General features: G+C 40.9%; 1 protein-coding gene across 1 annotated transcript in view; it reads left to right on the forward strand.

Annotated features, from left to right (window-relative positions):
- Nucleotides 1-17,547, forward strand: part of LOC119746545 (immunoglobulin superfamily DCC subclass member 4-like) — a 76,695-nt gene that overhangs the window by 18,075 nt on the left and 41,073 nt on the right. The window contains exons 3-7 of the mRNA XM_038223524.1: nt 7,156-7,300; nt 9,014-9,288; nt 14,742-14,900; nt 16,173-16,448; nt 17,198-17,332. Coding sequence (XP_038079452.1) covers nt 7,156-7,300; nt 9,014-9,288; nt 14,742-14,900; nt 16,173-16,448; nt 17,198-17,332 — 990 coding nt within the window. The remainder of the gene's footprint in view (nt 1-7,155; nt 7,301-9,013; nt 9,289-14,741; nt 14,901-16,172; nt 16,449-17,197; nt 17,333-17,547) is intronic.

A 17,547-nucleotide genomic window follows, 5' to 3' on the forward strand; every position in this document is an offset into this window, starting at 1 on the left:
GTATGAACATGAACTTCAATTTGTTACAGTGTGATTTAACACCACTCTTCCAAAAAGGTAACATGTATTTGTTACATGCCTACAGTATGTAAATAACAGGCCAACTGTTTTTTACTCAAAACACAGTACACAAATTGTACATGTACACTGTACACATATTAGATTGCACAAATTCCCTCAAAATCAATGCAACATTATGCAGTAAGAAACGGATTTTCTTCCTTCTTGATGGCTGTGCATACTGTGAGCGCCCAGGCCACTTGTCCACACAGCGGACCTCTGCGGTGGGTGCCTGTGTGTGTGTGTCACTACTGCCTGCCTGCCTGCATGCATAAAGTCCAGCTCTCTCTTCCCTTTCCTTGGCCCCTGAACATGCTAATGCATTGCATTGAGGGCATAATGGCAGTGGCCACCGTTTGGCCGTTCCGTCAACCGCTCGCACCCCCTCTCCCTGTGGAGCCTACTGATTGAAGGCAATATACGTACTACATGTGTATGCACAGGATAACTGCATTCAAAAGCTCAGTTCCACTGATTGCTTTTGTATGGTTTTATTTCTCAGGAATGAATCACCTCCTTATTAAAGTCCATCCTCTTAACATTGTTAATTGGAAAAGCTTGGAAGTCTCACAGTAACAACAGGCCTGGTTTTTTGTTTTCCCTGCATGTGTGTGGAGACATTAGCAAGGATGCACACTGTACCAGTGCAGTTTACTAAGTATGTATGTACATGTACATGTACACATGGATACCGATAAACCATAGGCCTATGTACACTGCAGCTACATTATGTACATGTACATGTACATATACACACGCACACACTGAGCTTATATAATGCATAACCTTCATCTCCAGAGGAACAGTGGCCATGTACATGTACTTGACACACTTGTTCACTGTGCATGACCCTTTGGCCTGCATTATACGACACACACACACACACTACGCACAAATAATTCCTTCTTATCTGGCATGGTCAGGGCTGGAAAGAAAGTAGTTCCGGCATAAAGGAATGACCTCATAGCCAGAGAAATTTTTTTCAGGGATCTTTTGGTGATACTCCAAGCAGGTACATGTACATGTACATAAAACTGTGTTTTGTACATGTACATGTATAGATCATTTACACATGATCACTCTGGACAAATGAAACTATTGGTAAACAAGACATAATATATTTTGAATACTTGTACAAATATGCCACAGTACCCATATTCAACACAAAAAACATTTTAAAGTCTATGTCCAAAATTGTTTGTACAAAATTGTATGTCCATTGTTCAGCCTCACGTTTCTAGCAAAGACTTTTAAAAGAAGCACACACAAAAACAATATGTACATGTAGATATATTTAGGACACCATACGAAAATTGTATGCATGAATATGCCACACTACCAGCATTTTACGCTCAACAACTTTAAACGGAAGATACAACATTTGCAAACGTCAAAAAACGAAATTATCAAATTATCACGACATACGGTGCCTACTGGATTGTTTTTGTCAGGGAATGACAGTCTGAAGCATCCTGTCAAATTGTGGCTCCTGGTGTGCTGACATTCTCAAGAAAAATTGTATTTTTCCAACGCTGGTCGGCCGACCAGCGTTGGAGGAAACTGTTTTTTTTTTCTTCAAAAACCGCTCCTAATTTTTCATAATTAGTTATTATGCATTTTCTTTGCAATTGATTACACACCTGTGAAGGGGTACAAGTCTGCTAGACTGATTCTCTGACCTTACAATTCCCCAAAGTCTATAAATTACTCTGTTTCATCTTAAGTGGGGTCAGGGAACTAGACTACAAGAACATGATTAGTTTTTGTGGTTTTTCCAGCATTTCCAAGTTTTTACAAGCCCAAATTATTGAAGCAAGTCAGTTTTACAATATTTGCTATAACATACTAATCCTCCAAATCCATTTATTTCTGAAAATTGAAGCAAAAGCAAATGTTGTACATTCCCTTTAATGTCTTGTTTACAAAATTTATGTATTTAACATGTTCACTATACTGTTCAGCCTCTTATTTACACTTGACAATAACATACATGTGTTCAAAGTCCTGCATAGTTGACGATGCCGTTAGCCCAGATCTTTATCAATTTCCAGGTCCCTATCAACCTCCTGGTCCATTGATATTTTTACATTATATTTTCAGTGATTAGCTCATATTGTATATTTTGCTACTACTTTCAAGATTATTTTCAACGGTTGTTAAATACTAGTTGGCACCGACTATCAAAAGAAGTTATCTGCCATTTGGGAACTGCCACCATACGCCAAATTAATTGTGCTGATTAAAAATTGAAAAAGAGCTCATTAATTAACCCTAACTCCCGAGGCATTTTTGCTGGGATGCAACCTCAATCCTGCAAAATCCTCCATATAATTGCCTCCTTGTAAAAATTGCATACAGCCTCCATCCTGCAATATCCTCCGTTATTTCTTGAATGTGGTCCTTGGAGGGGTGACCCCTGCCTCAATCCTGCAAAATCCTCCAGCAGTCGCTGTCAATATGTTGAGGCAGAGCCAGTGACATCCTGGAGCTGTGCGGAGGATTTTAAGTATAATTCAGGCCTAAATTTATGCACGGCTGACCATCTAACAACACAAGGTCCGGCCCAAGACCTTGACACGGTGCATCCTCCAAAAATCAGCCACGCATTTTTGCCGCATTGCCTCAATCCTGCAAAATCCTCCATTTTGCAAGGAGGATTTTGGAGGATTTGGGATGGTTAGGGTTAAAATAATATAAAGAAGGGGTACATGTAGCTGAATTGGCCTATCGCCGTTTGCGAGTTAGCCACGCCCTTTAGACAACCCTTTGAAGTTTTTGTACACTAAGTTTTGTTTGTCTCACATTTTCGCGTTCCACGTCCATTTGTGCCGATATATCATGTAATTGGACAATATCTCACAAGCTGCGTTGACGCGATTCTAACGCGATTGATAGGTCAATTGCAGGCCTGTCCCGATATTCGAATATTTGATCATCGACCGAAAACTCGAGTAGCTTTTTACCAGTTGGAATATTAGAAAGATAAAAAAAGAAAATACACACATATACATGTATACGTACATGACTGTCGTAAAGTTGCAGCGCTGTATTATTGTCAGATGCCACATTTTGTTGACAGTAACTTTTTGGTCGACGGCGGTTCGTTGTTCTCATCCTATTAGCAAGTTAAAATCCTTGACAGTTATAAAATACTTAATGTAAAACACTATGCGGCCCATAGCGTCAATCGTTGCTTGCAACTTTCTGCTGGCGCGGCACGCAGCTGCAGCTGACGTGTGTTAACTTGATCGGTGTGTTTCGAATATTCAAATATTTGGTAAAACGCAATTTTCAAATAATCAAAAACGAAATTATTCAAAAATGGACAAGCCCAACTGAAATGCTTATATTTTATCGATTTTTAAACTTGATCAGTGTGTTTCGAATATTCAAATATTTGGTAAAACGCAATTTTCAAATAATCGAAAACTAAATTATTCAAAAATGGACAAGCCCAACTGAAATCCCTATATTTTACCGATTTTTAATAAAAATAAAATTGAACTAATATTTCTCATAGAAGCTGTCAAATCATGGGCAACAGTGGCTTTCGACATTCCAACAAAAGTGTGGCATTTAACAGACAATAACACCATGCAACTGCCATGATTAAAAGAACATAGTGGCTGTTTTTCATGATCTCGAGACTGGCATAAAACCCCAAGAGGCACCAAAATGCCCTGAAAAATATGGCAAAATGAAAATTGCAAGTAAGGTTAAATGAGACACAAAAGTGCATTTTCAAGGATTGCATTAACAGAATTACATTACGTGGGCCCTTTCAGAGCACAGAAATCAGTTTGAATTGAATCGTTTGTATTCCCCAGAAATTTGCTTTTGATGGATACAAAAGCATTAACTATGACATTTAAACAAAATGAACCCCCCCCCCAACAAAAAAGATATGTTTTTGTTTGCAAATGCAACATGCTTTAAAGTGTATCCTGTTGGCCTACCACCCCACCACCCCCACCCCACCACTACCACCCCCACCCCACCACTACCACCCCCAACATCATTTTGTGATGTTGACAAGTTTAATCATCGTCAAGAAATGCAGGGCGGCCCAGAATTGTTTTGATGGATGCTCGCATCCATTATTCCGTTGGTGGAATTTCGTGACCTAGTTTCCTCGGTAATAATGCTGGCAGATTGGACAGGGTCGTTGCCTTTATTGATCCCGGTCAACTCCTGACATCTCGACATCTGCTCTTCTGTTTCTATTTTCTTTGGTCTTTTTTTTTTTCCTTTTTTTTAATTTTTAAAATGAGTACAGCTACCAACAAGCGCTAAATTGTAAAATTTTATTATTAGGTTTTAATGTTGACACCCCTTTTTTTTTAAAGTGGGGCAGGAATTGTGCCTTTGAAAAGATATAGGAAGAATAACAAGCAATTAACAAAATTTTCAAAATGGCTGCCATTGCTTGTTATTCTACCTACATTTTTTCAAAGGACAAATCTGCGATGGCCCTATAGCCAAATATCTGTCTCATGACATACTCTGACTGTGTGCCAAATTCCATGCTTGTATCATCAAAGGCACAATCCCATCACCTACATGTAGATCTGCGATACTGTTGTGTGTAATTTGTGAAGTACATGTAGTGTGATGCCTAGCTCTATGTGTGAACAATATGATATTGGGGTTTATCATCCTATGTCATTATGTCCTTATCGTTTGTCTTCGTGTTCTAATGTTTGGAGGAGGGGGGTTTGGGGTGGATGTTGTTGTTGTTGTTGTTGTGATCTGATACACTGTGCCCTCTGGAGACGTGCACACAATAGGGAACAAAAGATTGTATACGTCTCCACAGGGCAATTTCTACAGATGAATACGTCTCCACAAGATTTTCACGAAATACATGTAGATATATGGATTTTTCTCAAACTACATGTAGGAATTTCCAAGGTGGGTTGATCTGTCGCAAATAGAAGAGTTTTAGAAAAGGGATATTAAGTCCGAATTTCAGCCAAGGAAATTAATTCTGATTAAAATAAGAGCATTTTGAAACTTCACTTTCAAACTCGAAAACTTTACTACACGAGAATAAAGAAATGTCTCCACAAGAATACAAGTTTCAGTATGCGTGTTTTTTGTGTGTGTGTTTGTTCATTCCCCAGTTTCATGCCTGTTAAAAAACGAAATTCTGTGAGACCATTTGTAACCAAACCTTGCTTGCAATAAACAAAATAAAGTGACTTGTGCTGAGGGTAGAATATGTACATGTACATTATGCACATGTACAAAGGTTGTCAGCCCAGTGTGTGTGTATGCTATGCTGGCTTAGTCATGATACACCTTGAAATGCTTCCCTCTAGGTATTTTCCTTGTCAGATACAATTTAATATCCACCAAGGAAACCAAAATACCTCGCCCATCACTTAGAGAAAGTCGGGACTTGTACTGCAGAGTGCTGTGATATCATTTGGTGGATGTGTTCTGTGTTTGGGAGAGTTTTTTTTTATGAAGTTGCATGGCTCTGACATCACACAGTAATAGCCACTAAATTTATCTAGATTCCTTTGGCGGCGCATTTATACCCTGCTTTCCTTCAAGTCGGTTCATTACTCAGCCCAGAAATGTGCAGGCCATTTTTATAGCAGTCCCCCATTGAATGTAATGGTTGGAATGGACGCAGGGGTACAGCAGATATGTGTGTGTGTGGATGTTGCGAAAACCGTGCCCACTGATTTGTGGAGAATGGCTTCAGTATGACCCATTCAATCCAAGGTCGAAAGACTCATAAAAATCTAGAGTGTATGCATACATGTAGGCCGAAGTGTATTTGGGGTTGTGGATTACAAGTACAGATGTACATGTACATGTATACAATTAAACACAAGTTGTCTAGTTTGGCCGGATCGGCCCTATATCATGTGTGTTTGTTGTTACACGAGTATTACAAGGGTTGACATTTTGACTGGAGCATACGATACAGGTCTTCATTCATTGCGGTGGTGAAGATCAACGATGCCGGTGGTCACTTGCACACGTTGCAGCTCCAACTTAATTAATTAATTCATGAAAATGCTTCTTCTGTATCGGTCATTTTCCTGGAGGTGTCACTTGAGGAAAATTAAAATTGCCCTAAACAAGTTACAGCCTAAGAGTTCCAAAGGTCGACATACACCTGTGTATCCCAGTGGGCATAAATGTAACTTAAACACTTTATTAAAAAAAATTGTATTTTAACCCTAACCGTCCTCAGTCAGGGGGGCCGCCCCCCCCCCCCCCCAAGATCTCGACCATAGAGTGACGAAAAATTTTGAAACTCGGTACATGCATAGAGCAACTCTTCACAAACATACTCAAGAAATTCCTTGACTATAGGTCAAAGGGTTTTGGAATTATGGCTAATTAATTATTCATATGTACGAATGTGAATTCTGCTCTGTGTATACGGCGTTTAGCGCCAGAAAATTATTCGCTACGCGACAACCTGTAGTCCGATTTTTATGTTTTTGGTATCAAAAGATGCACAAAGCTCGAGGTTAAAAAGTCATAACAGCTCGGGTCGAGAAAAAAAATTTCAAGGCTATCGCGGAAAAGTAGGCCCCCCCCCCCTCCGCTCTTTTAGGGTTAAGTGCTGTTACAGTTAAAGACAGCTCCTCGTGCCTCATAGTTGTTTTTGCACGTCTAATTTTGACCTCTTTTTTTCCCCCAAAAAGAGATAGGAAGTGCTGGCATTTATGAATTGTTAGCTTATCTTAGATTTTGTTTTTGTACTTTGACACCCATTGTTATAAGTAGCTTGTAAACAATATTATTTTTTTCGTTTTGAGTATAGGCATTAGGTTTGGCACATGTACCAGTACATGGGATTAGATTTGACTGTAATGGGTTGGTTTCCATTCTTATAGTGCGAAAACCCACGTGGTTCCATTCCCTGTTCTTCTTTTCAATTGCTCCAATGATAACTAAATAATAATAAATAATAAACAAATAGCTTTTTTTTTTTAAATGTCGAATAATAGATCCCCCTGATAAAAATGGCGTTATCAACCCTCCCATTCTAACTATCAAAGTCCTGCAAGAAAAAAAAAGGGGTTAACAAGCGAACTTTGACGGATTTCTCTTTTGTCTTGTTTACAGATGTACCAAGATACAGTGTTGTCCAGCTGCCCGACACTGTCCAGAGGGGTGGAGTCCTGAGGTTGGAATGCTCATCAGAAGGGGCTCTTCCCATTTCAGGGGTGATATGGAAGCTGGGCAAGGCCTTGGTCTCTGAGGATCAGAGGTGGGTTAGCTCTTACAACACTTGGAATCTCGCCCCGTGCGCATAAGAACATCAATCACAGATAGCGACAAAAAAGTGTATTATTTAGTGTCAAACCGGCAGCACGCCACACTTTGTTAATTGTGTCAATTAAATGCCCTGTTTTTCTATCCAGAAACGATAAATCACTTGGTCCAGATCGCTCCGGGCAAACTAATCGCTGTGATGAGAAAAAGCATTAGTTGAATTTTTTTTGTGTTGTCAAAAACTGTGACAAACTTGCTCCATTGGCCTGGCATCTAATCCAAATGCTAACGAGCTTGATTGGACACGCACAAAAATAATTGTACAGGCAAACTGTACCATAATTGCAGAAACCAAGAAATTTTGCATCACAGATTCACGTTGCGAGTATTATTTCCCTCGGAAGGGACAACGGTTTAATGCCAATCGCACGGTGCAGTTGACCGTGTTATTAATATGTAGATAGTTTTGTGTAGGTACATGTGGGTTAATGAGGTGAAAGTGCACAAATGGCCCATGCCCCATTTCCTGTGGGGTAGCTCAGCGTAATTTCTGCTGCGCTGTGGTGCTGGCCCAATTTTTGATCACTGGAGAGATAATTAGATTGGGGTTCGCCAGCTTGATGTGTGCCAAAATGGTCGTCTCTGAATCCTGTCAGTGGCACTATGCAGTGGAATGTGTCCAAGGATGAAGATGCAGCCCTACGATCAAAGACAAACCCATTATACATGTTGAGATACTCCACAAATACAGACACAAAAGATTTTTATTAAATTCTTCCGTTAACTGGGTAGCCCATTCAGTGGAATCCACTGATCTACATTGGGGCCCAGTAAAGAGAAGACAATGTGAAGAAATCACAGGTTTTATTGACGTGGGAGAAAAACCCCAGAAGAATATTCCGAGGAAAACCAGGGAATCAGGCAGGGACTGAAAACTCAATAACGTAACGGCCCAGGCACGAATCGAACCCGGGTCGCAGCAGTGGAAGGCGAGGAAAGTGCCGCTACGCCAACGTGACTCCCCAATGAATAACGTAAATAATGTTTGTAACAGTTTACTTCAGTCTTGCAAATACTCTTTAACGTCGAATCAGTGTTAAAACAAGTAATTTTTTTTACTAAGTATGTTGTGGCAGGCATCCATTTTCTAAAAACAATCTTCATTTACATGAGAGATTCATTGACATGCTGAGTATCCAATTTCTTTAAAATGGTGACAATTCCATAGAAATATTTAAAATAAGTCCAAGGAGAATACAGTATCGTTTCTCCAGCTAAAATCAAATCAGAAGTTCTTAACAGCCACCAATGGAGAAAGTCAGAACAAAAAGTTGTGGCGTATTTAATTTCTAATATTACCAGATTTAAAAAAAAATCAACATGTTTAATTTTTTTTATTGAGAGAAATTAGCTCTAGGTGTCAAACGAAAAGTACGCTATTCGTTTTTTTTCTTCTTCAAGTTTTGGAGTTTAGAATGTTGTGTTGCAGCACACTATTTTCAAAGGTTCCAAATCAGTCCAACATCATAAACAAACTAACTTATTTAAATGCCTCATCGGTGAAGCCGAAGTGGCATACTTTGTCTGCCTTGTTCATTGAAGAAACTTCTGGCGCTCAGTAAATAATAAGGCTGCCCAGCACTGTATCAAAGTATACTTCTGTTGACGTTTTCTTTCATTTTCTATTTTCACTTTTATTCAAATCCAGAAAAAACATTTTGCCCAGCGGAGTCCTTCAGGTGTCCAGCGTGGAGACCGGCGATGCGGGTAACTACCGGTGCTTGACCAATAACGTGGCCGAGCGTCGGATCAAGAGTCCCTCCTACAGCGTGCTGGTGCAGGAGCCCGCGGTCCCGCTGGACGACAGTCGAGGACCGGTCATCGTGGGGAGTCCCCGAGATCACCGCGTCCTGGAAGGAGAGACGGTCCTCTTTGAGTGCTTCGCCGACGGCGGGGCCTTACGAGTAACGTGGAGTCGAGAGGGTGAGTTGTGGGGGAACCCTTTGAATAAAAGATTCGGAATGTTACACCTGTTCATGAGAGATGAGAGCCAGTACGTGGAGATGAGAAGTACATGGTGCACTCATGGCGCAGGTCACGTTATGTCCAATTTTCATTCGAGTAAGCTAAACCCAAATGGAAGTGTCATTGCATACAGGCATGCAACTTTTCCTTGGATCTGCTGATTTCCTCGTTTTTTTACTTCTCATGAATGCCATTTCAAAATGAAAAACACTGTTCAAAGGTCTTGTGTGGTTTGGAGTTCCCTCATTTTTTTCCTTCGAAATTCCCAGTTGCATGCCTGTGCAGAGCAACCAACCTGAGCATGGGTGCCAAGGAGAAAATGGAGTTCGTTTCCCTTGTGTCTTTTTCGTTCACTACTGAGCAATTGTTGCAATTTCAAGTCAATTCTTTGCCACTTGTTTTTGATCTGTTCAATTACTGTTGGCCCATGCTGTTATCCCTAATTTGTTTAAAGGGAATATACATCATTTGCTTTTGCTGTAATTTTCAGAAATGGATGGAATTGGGTGGTTGGAAATATATAGCAGATATAGTTACACTGACTTTTTTGAGGTTTTGGGTTCGAAAATGCTATAAAAACCAAGAAAAACAATCATTTTCCTGTAGTCTGGTTCCCTGACTCCATATAAGAAGAAACAGAGCAGTTTACATATATTAGGGAATTGTAAGGTCAGGGAACCAGTCTAGCTGGCTTGTACCCGTTCATAGGTGTGTAATCGATTGCAAACAAGTGCGATGGTCAATTGGGGCCAGTATTTGAAAAAAGCCAGTTTTTTCCAACGCTGGTCGGCCGACCAGCGTTGGAAATTGATACAAAAATACCACTTTTCTTGAAAATGACAGTATACCAGGTGCCATGACTTTACAGGATGCTTTACACTGTCATTCACTAACAGCCCAGCAAGGTATTTCAAAATGATTTGGTAGTTTTATTTTTTGATGTTTGCAAATGTTGTATTTTCCCTTTAAAGTAAACGTACGTGTATAGGTACTAAGCAGAACATGATGCATACAATTTGAAGGTTGTAGATTATGTGGCGCCAAACTTCCTCCCGAAAAGGGGGGAAAATCTCCCCTTATCAATAAAATGACCATGATATTATATTTGCACACGATAGAGGAGACGTGTAGCACCCCCCCCCCCCCCATTGCATAAATCCGCACATTTATTTCCAAGTAGTACTGAGATATTGTACAAAAAATTCAAAATTGGGCGTTTTTACCCAAGTTTACCAAGTTTACCCTAATGCACCTAGTCAGGTTCCATGATTTGTAGTTTGTTAGGAGAAAAAGTTATAGTTTATTCAGCGATAGCGGGATAGTACAGTGACTGTATGATTACACAATGACAAAGACACATGGGTCAGTGATGTTTCACTAGTCTGCGTCTCCATCGGTCAGTGTACTTCTGTTACAAATCACCACAGCGTTATGGTAAAAAAAAAATGATAGCCATTCCATCTGATTGCTTAGTAAAAGATACAGACGCCATTTACTTCCATAACCATTATTTGTTCATACCATGGTCATTGCTCGGGCCGGCGGGCAATCACATGGCCATTGCTGGGCCGGGCAATCACATGGCAATAAATTTACATGTTTTTTTTTCCCCCTTACTGTTATTTCAAGATGATTGGGCAAGTGTCCACAAATCATGTGGTGTTACGGTCGGTTACTGACCTTCCTTCCTCTGCGCACTTTTTTTTTTTGCTGGTTGATAAAAAGCTTAGGTCAGTCCATGCCGTATGACACACATCAAACAGCAGATATCAACCTAGCAGTGTTTACTCTCCGCATTTTTTTTCTGCACTTTTTCCCCCGTATGTTTGTTTATGAAATGAGCGAGGCCATTTTTTTTTCTTATTTTTTGTTTGGCAAGTGTACAAAACGAAACAAGGTACACTGTAGTAACCTGATACCGCACAATTGTCATATTTGTTTACCGGTCAATTTTTGTCAAGGTCGCAAAATGCATTGAACGTGGGGCCCACACAGTAAAGGCTTTGCGCTGTGATAAATTCTCTTATTTGTTGGGTCCAAATTTGAAATCAATTGTTTTTTCAAAGATTTCTTTCACACGCAATTTTCTCTCAAACTAAATAATTTGTAGTGTTGAGAGTGTAAGTTTCTGCACTGCTCGCCTTAAATTTTAAAAATTGTTCTCCTGATCTGTTGTATACGTGTAATGCACAAAGGTTGCTTTCTTAAACCCTTACAGTTGTGTACATATGCAGTTCCAACTGTTTCATGCATGAATTCAAACTGAATTTCATTGCAACATATTTGAGAAGGTAATAATAAAAAAGAAAAGTCAAACCTCACTATTAAAATTTTATGGTAAATGTCCTAAATGAATTTCATGAACTTGGCCATTTACAAAGAACATGTCAACAACGTTCACCAATACATGCACATCTCCGATGTGTGCAACAAAAGGTCTTTGTCCTGCATACACAAGTACATGAACCCTTTAACCGAGTTTGTGCTATATTTGGATCGCCAAGTGTTTTTAAGTGCCTAACATCAAAACAAGAGAGTGAAACAAACACTCGTGAGCGATGACATTGCTGTGCCGTTTGACGAACACATGCACATGTTCTCGTACAGGACAAGCCACGAACGCATGCTGACTGTTGATAACTGAATTCTCGCCTCAACCCCCTCCCCCCCCCCCCCAAAAAAAATGAACAAACAAACACCTCCCCCCAAAAAAGAGGAAAAAAATGCACACAACCCCCAAAACCAAACCAAAAACCCTTTGCAACCATTTCACAAACTCTGAAAGACAAGCAACCAAAAAAATTAAAAACATATTTAAAATCTACATGTATTGATTCCCTAAATGAACTCTGCCCCCCCCCCCCCTTACAAAATATCTGCTGAGGTGCTCAGTGTCACAGGATAGGCACATACATGTACATGTACATGTAGAGTACGGACCCTGTCACTACGATGTATTATGAAACGAAGTACACATGTACCAGTACATGTGGGTCATTCACCTTCGATGGTCTTCAGCAGAGCATATAATGACCTTGAATGAGCAAGCGTTGCTGTGTGTACACATTTTATGAATTGTCAACAGGAGTGCATGCGTGTGTAAAGGAACAGTTGTTACTGTGCACATATAGTTGCACATGTACTTGCCCTTTACTTTGACTAGTTCAAAAGGGCAAGGTTAATAATGCACGTGTTGGATTTCATGCAGCTATGATGCAAGTCCTGTAACTGCACAGCTGTGCGGATCGGTTGTGGCAATTTGGTGTGTACATGTAATGTATGTAGATACACATGTAAAACCCCTTCCAACAATCAAGAAAGTGTTGCCTTTATACAGTGAAGGAACTCTGTGCAAAAAAATAGAGAGATACCCTATCTGTCAAAATCTATCAAGTGACGGTTTGTAACCGTTTTGTAAATTGGGCTCATATTGCTACAATTGACAGGCTGTGGCAGTTTTGTCAACTGAAGTACCATGCCTTGACTGCAGGGTTCGCCCTTAATATTTTTTTTCTTCACTAGCCAGCCGGACTAGTGAACCAGACTCTTAACTAGCCCGCGGGCCTTTTCACTAGTCCACAAAAGAGTTTTTCTTTTTCTTTGCAATTTTTTGTTTGTCTTTTCTGTATTTATACTAGCGATTTTGGCACAATATTTGGCGATGCAATGGCATGAAAAATAAAGCCGAACGCGTGTCAGTATCTGATTATTTTTTTCTCAGACCGGTTTAAAAAAAAAAAACATGGAAATTCGCGGCTAGGCGTAAAAGTTTCATACCTTATCTAATAACTTTGACTCGCCAGTTGGGCTAATAGAAGGCATTTAAATGTCATTTAAAAGATTGAAATAATAAAAACAGGAAAACTGAGAGGGTTCCCATTGGGACGGCAGTAAAACAAAACAAATACACAGCCTGAGTAAACCAACAAAAAATTAAAAATGCACTAGAACGAATATTTGGATAACTGACTGAGCCTAGAAAAAATCTTCCATCCCCTTTTAAGCAAAAAAACCCTGCAATTTTTACTGTACATGTCACTTTGTATTGGTCTGTCTGTCTGTCTGTCTGACCAAATTGACCAATTGACCAAAAACGAGCCCCCGTAAGTTTCCCATAAAATATAACTACCAAATTTTAATTTTAAAAAAACCAACAAAACTCCCTAACAGTCCTGAATCCTCCAATTTCAATATGATTTTGCACACCCCCTAGGAAGTTGACCCTAACTCCCTAGGGGGTGTGCAAAATCATATTGAAATTATTAAATGTTGTTTGTAAACAATTCGTAAAGTTGTTTATGAAAATTTTGTAAATGGAGGCAAAATATGTGCAGTAATGTTACTTTCACGTGGTGTATACGCGTACCGCGCTATATAGCACGCTATATTTTATGGGAAACTTAGGGGGCTTATTTTTGTCAATTTTCGGGGACAGACTAGGGCTTGTACGCACAATCATGTCATGCAAGACGGCCAGAGCTTATTGTGCACTCGCACTTGTTCCCAATAAGTTCACCATTTGTCCCACTTCTGTTGTGCACTTGCACTTGTTCCCAATAAGTTCACCATTTGTCCCACTTCTGAACAGTCGCTGCAAATTATCGAAGCCTGCGTGCTCTCTCTACAGGTACATTGTACCTCCCTCTGACAACAGACTCCTGGAAACATTCGCTGACAGTTTGAGGTCATACCGGTGCCTCTTTCACTTGTCTCTCGGGGATTCCATGTAGCAGAAGATTTCCCTGAGAAACGCTTAAAGCCTCTTGCATCAATTGGGAAGTGGATTTCGACCCAGAAAAGCAGGGTGTTCAATGTGCCCGCACATCAGTGTCTCTGTGGATTTGCAGCAGTCATAGATTCAACATCTGCACGGCTTAGCTGACTTGTCAAGAGTTGCGGCCCGCGAGTCATGTTCAAGTCATTTCGGAGTTCACAGTTTCTGCTCTGGAGTCAGGACACTCGTACATCATCAGATCTGTCACATTACAAGCTGATTTTTTTGTTGGTTTGTCAACTCAAAATTTGTGATAAGTTGGAGTGTGGTATTGATATGGATTAAAGGGCCATCTAATGCAATCCTTGGAAATGCACCATTGTGTCCCATTTAACCTCATTTTCAATTTTCGTTTTGCCATTTTTAAGGGCATTTTGGTGCCTTTTTGGTTTTTATGCTAATGCAAATTTGCGTATTCATGACCAAAGGTGTGATGTCATTTCAGGCAGAAGCCTCAATGTTACAGCTATTTCAGCATCAAAACTTGCCACAATTTTGGATATTTTGCTATCGTAAATGTTCTTTTCTTTGGTGATTCGTTGTTGTTTCAGTACATGACATTATCCTCACGTAGTTGATGTGATATTTTTTATTTCAAGCCTGACCAATCCTTTTTCTTGTTTGATGACGCCCGCAGATGGCCGACCAATCAGAACGCAGGATGTAAACTACCTCGGGGGAAGCAATCTCCAGCTGCTGAAGGTGACAGCAGAGGACGAAGCGGTGTACGTCTGCACCGCCGAGAACACCGCAACTGGGGTCTCTGTGCAGGCGCAGGCCCAGCTGTTCATTGTGGGTGAGTGTGGGGGGAGGGGGGGGGGGGTTTGCACTCAACCACAGGATATAGCCCATTATCATGTTGCGGCCATTTTGATTTTTTCCCATTCAATTTAACATAACCAAAGCGAGGCTGGAAGGAAAAATAGTCTGGTTCCTTTTTGCACAAAAAAAAGCATCATTCAGTACTGTTATTTGATGCAGGGCACATGACTGAAATGGTGGCAGCACGATAAAGGCCTATAGGGGGAGAGTGTTGCATCCCGGTCTTCATCATCCAATATTTCACGATAGAAAAAATAACAGCTTAGTAAATTTGTTTTTCAAGCAAAATTCGGTTACAGTCGTTTCAAACTTAGCGTGCGTTCCAGAGACATGCTGAACCAAAATATTTCCAAAGATTTTGTTTGGTGCACCACAAAGTGACGTATCGTCACTCTATGGACTTTCTGCTTTGTGGTGCGACCAAAGATTTTGAATAAAGTGAAAATGTTCATGTTTGAAACAAATTAGTAACTACATGTACATCAAAAGAAAGACTGTCTATTCAATGAAAAGTTACAGCAAGGGGTACCGTGTTGTAGTCTAAGTACTGCATTGACAGTGTTAACCCTCCTGCTATCTGCACAGTCACAGACAATAAAAACAAAAAAATCCTCTCCCCTTCCATGCCTTTTACACAGGCTATTCACCAACAGTCAGGTCATATTCTAAGCAAGCACTGTGACTTGTCAAATTCAGTCAACAGACAAAAAAACCCCAGGCAAGCGGTATGCACAGCTGGCTTATCAATCACCTGCAGTCGATCAAGTTACATAAACAGTCACAGCCAGTCAATCCTGCTTTATGTAGGCTTTGAGCTCTTAACTGTTGAAAACAGATTTGATTTTGACTGCAAGGACAACTTGGCACAGAATGTATAGGGTGGTCAATATAATAAGTACATTGGTGAAGGGCAAAATCCACATAAAATTTACATATCCCATAGACTCTCCTGAAGACGGTCAGAGCATACTGACCGGAACGTCAAGTTTATACCTCTGGTTCTTTTCAGAACCATTCTCTTAGTTGAGAAATTATTCGCACATGGTGTTTCCGCAAACCTTTCATTATTTAGTCTCCACCATGCAAAGCCTCAAATCTTACTTACATATCCCTGACACCATGTTTCATTTTCTGTGTGTTCGGAAGTTGTGTCCCCCAATTGCAACTCAGATTGTACAGTGCTTATGTTAATGAGATTACAAAAAAATAAATCATTTTTTCCATTTTTTCCCCTGGGTAATTCCAGTGCCTCCAGCATTCAGGGTGTCGCCCACTCGCTTCTTTGGTCCCCTGGGCAGCACGGTCCGGTTCTCCTGCTCGGCGACGGGCATACCCGCCCCAACCATCCGCTGGTTGCACAACGGCAACCCGGCAGCCCTGGACTCACGGGTGGTCCAGCAACCCTCGGACGACCTGGTCTTCATCGGGGTCCGCCGGCAGGACATGGGCACTGTCCAGTGCGTGGCGGAGAACAAGGGGGGTAGCATACAGGCCGGGGCCGAGCTGGAAGTCCGCATTGATGGTGAGTATCAAAGAGAGAGAGAGATATTACAGGCCAATGCTGGATGGTGGGCCCAATAGGAGAGATTGCATTGTAGACTAATCCAAGTTCTCCATGACTGGGCTTGGTTTTTCACCCTTACTGGCACACTCTACTTGCATTGGTACTACGTGCAGGGGTGTGAAATCTCAGCTTTAGAGCTGATTTCAGCTTTTTTTGTTTTGGATTTCAGCTTTTTTTCCCATTACTTACTGTGTACAAATGTATAGGAGATTTCCAAAGGTCAGCTTTTTTACACCTTTTTCAGCTGTTTTCAGCTATTTTTATCAGTGGTCACTCACACCCCTGTACGTGTCAAAAAAAATCATGTTCTACTTTTTATCCTGATTAGGTCTGTCTCAAATGACGTCATTTCCTACAGATACCACGCGCATCGGTATTTTTGGGTGTCAAATTTTCATGACACGCATCGGCTGCAAGCAACACGCGTGCGTGTTGAGACAATTTTACACACTGCGCGCACACGCACCTGATAACATTGAACACGCAGTTTTTTTTCCTATGAAGATGGCGTCCTATGAGGGAGATCTATTACTCTGATGTTTACCAATGGAATTAAACCAAAATTTCAGATCATGCAAACAATGCATGGCAAATTTTACGGAGTGAGTTTCATCAGCTTTGTTAAAGAAGGTGAGATTTAAATGTCGATGCAGCGCTGGAGACTGAGACCCATGAATGAATTGGACTGGGTTTTTTTTGCTCCGCAGGCAACCCGCCGGATCCTCCCCAGAACATCCGCCTGTTGTCCGTCAACCCCAACACGGTCATGGTGACCTGGACGCCTCCAACGCGGCTACGCAGCCAAATCATCGCCTACAGCGTCCACTACAAGGCCGTCAAAGGTGCGTATTGGTATTTCCCCGCACGGTGTCCATACACATGTACGGTTTGCTCATTAGTCGCTGTATTGTCCCAAACCGCCCAGTAACGTTTCAGCCAGTCCCAACACTCTTGTGTTTTATGGCATCATTAGGGAATAAATTACAATGTAGTGAGATCGCTCGAGAATTGTGTCAATTAATATGTGCCAACTTTAACTTAGTCTGGCTGCGAGCGC

The sequence above is a fragment of the Patiria miniata genome, unplaced genomic scaffold, assembly GCF_015706575.1.
Source record: "Patiria miniata isolate m_02_andy unplaced genomic scaffold, ASM1570657v1 HiC_scaffold_7, whole genome shotgun sequence".
NCBI lineage: Eukaryota > Metazoa > Echinodermata > Asteroidea > Valvatida > Asterinidae > Patiria > Patiria miniata.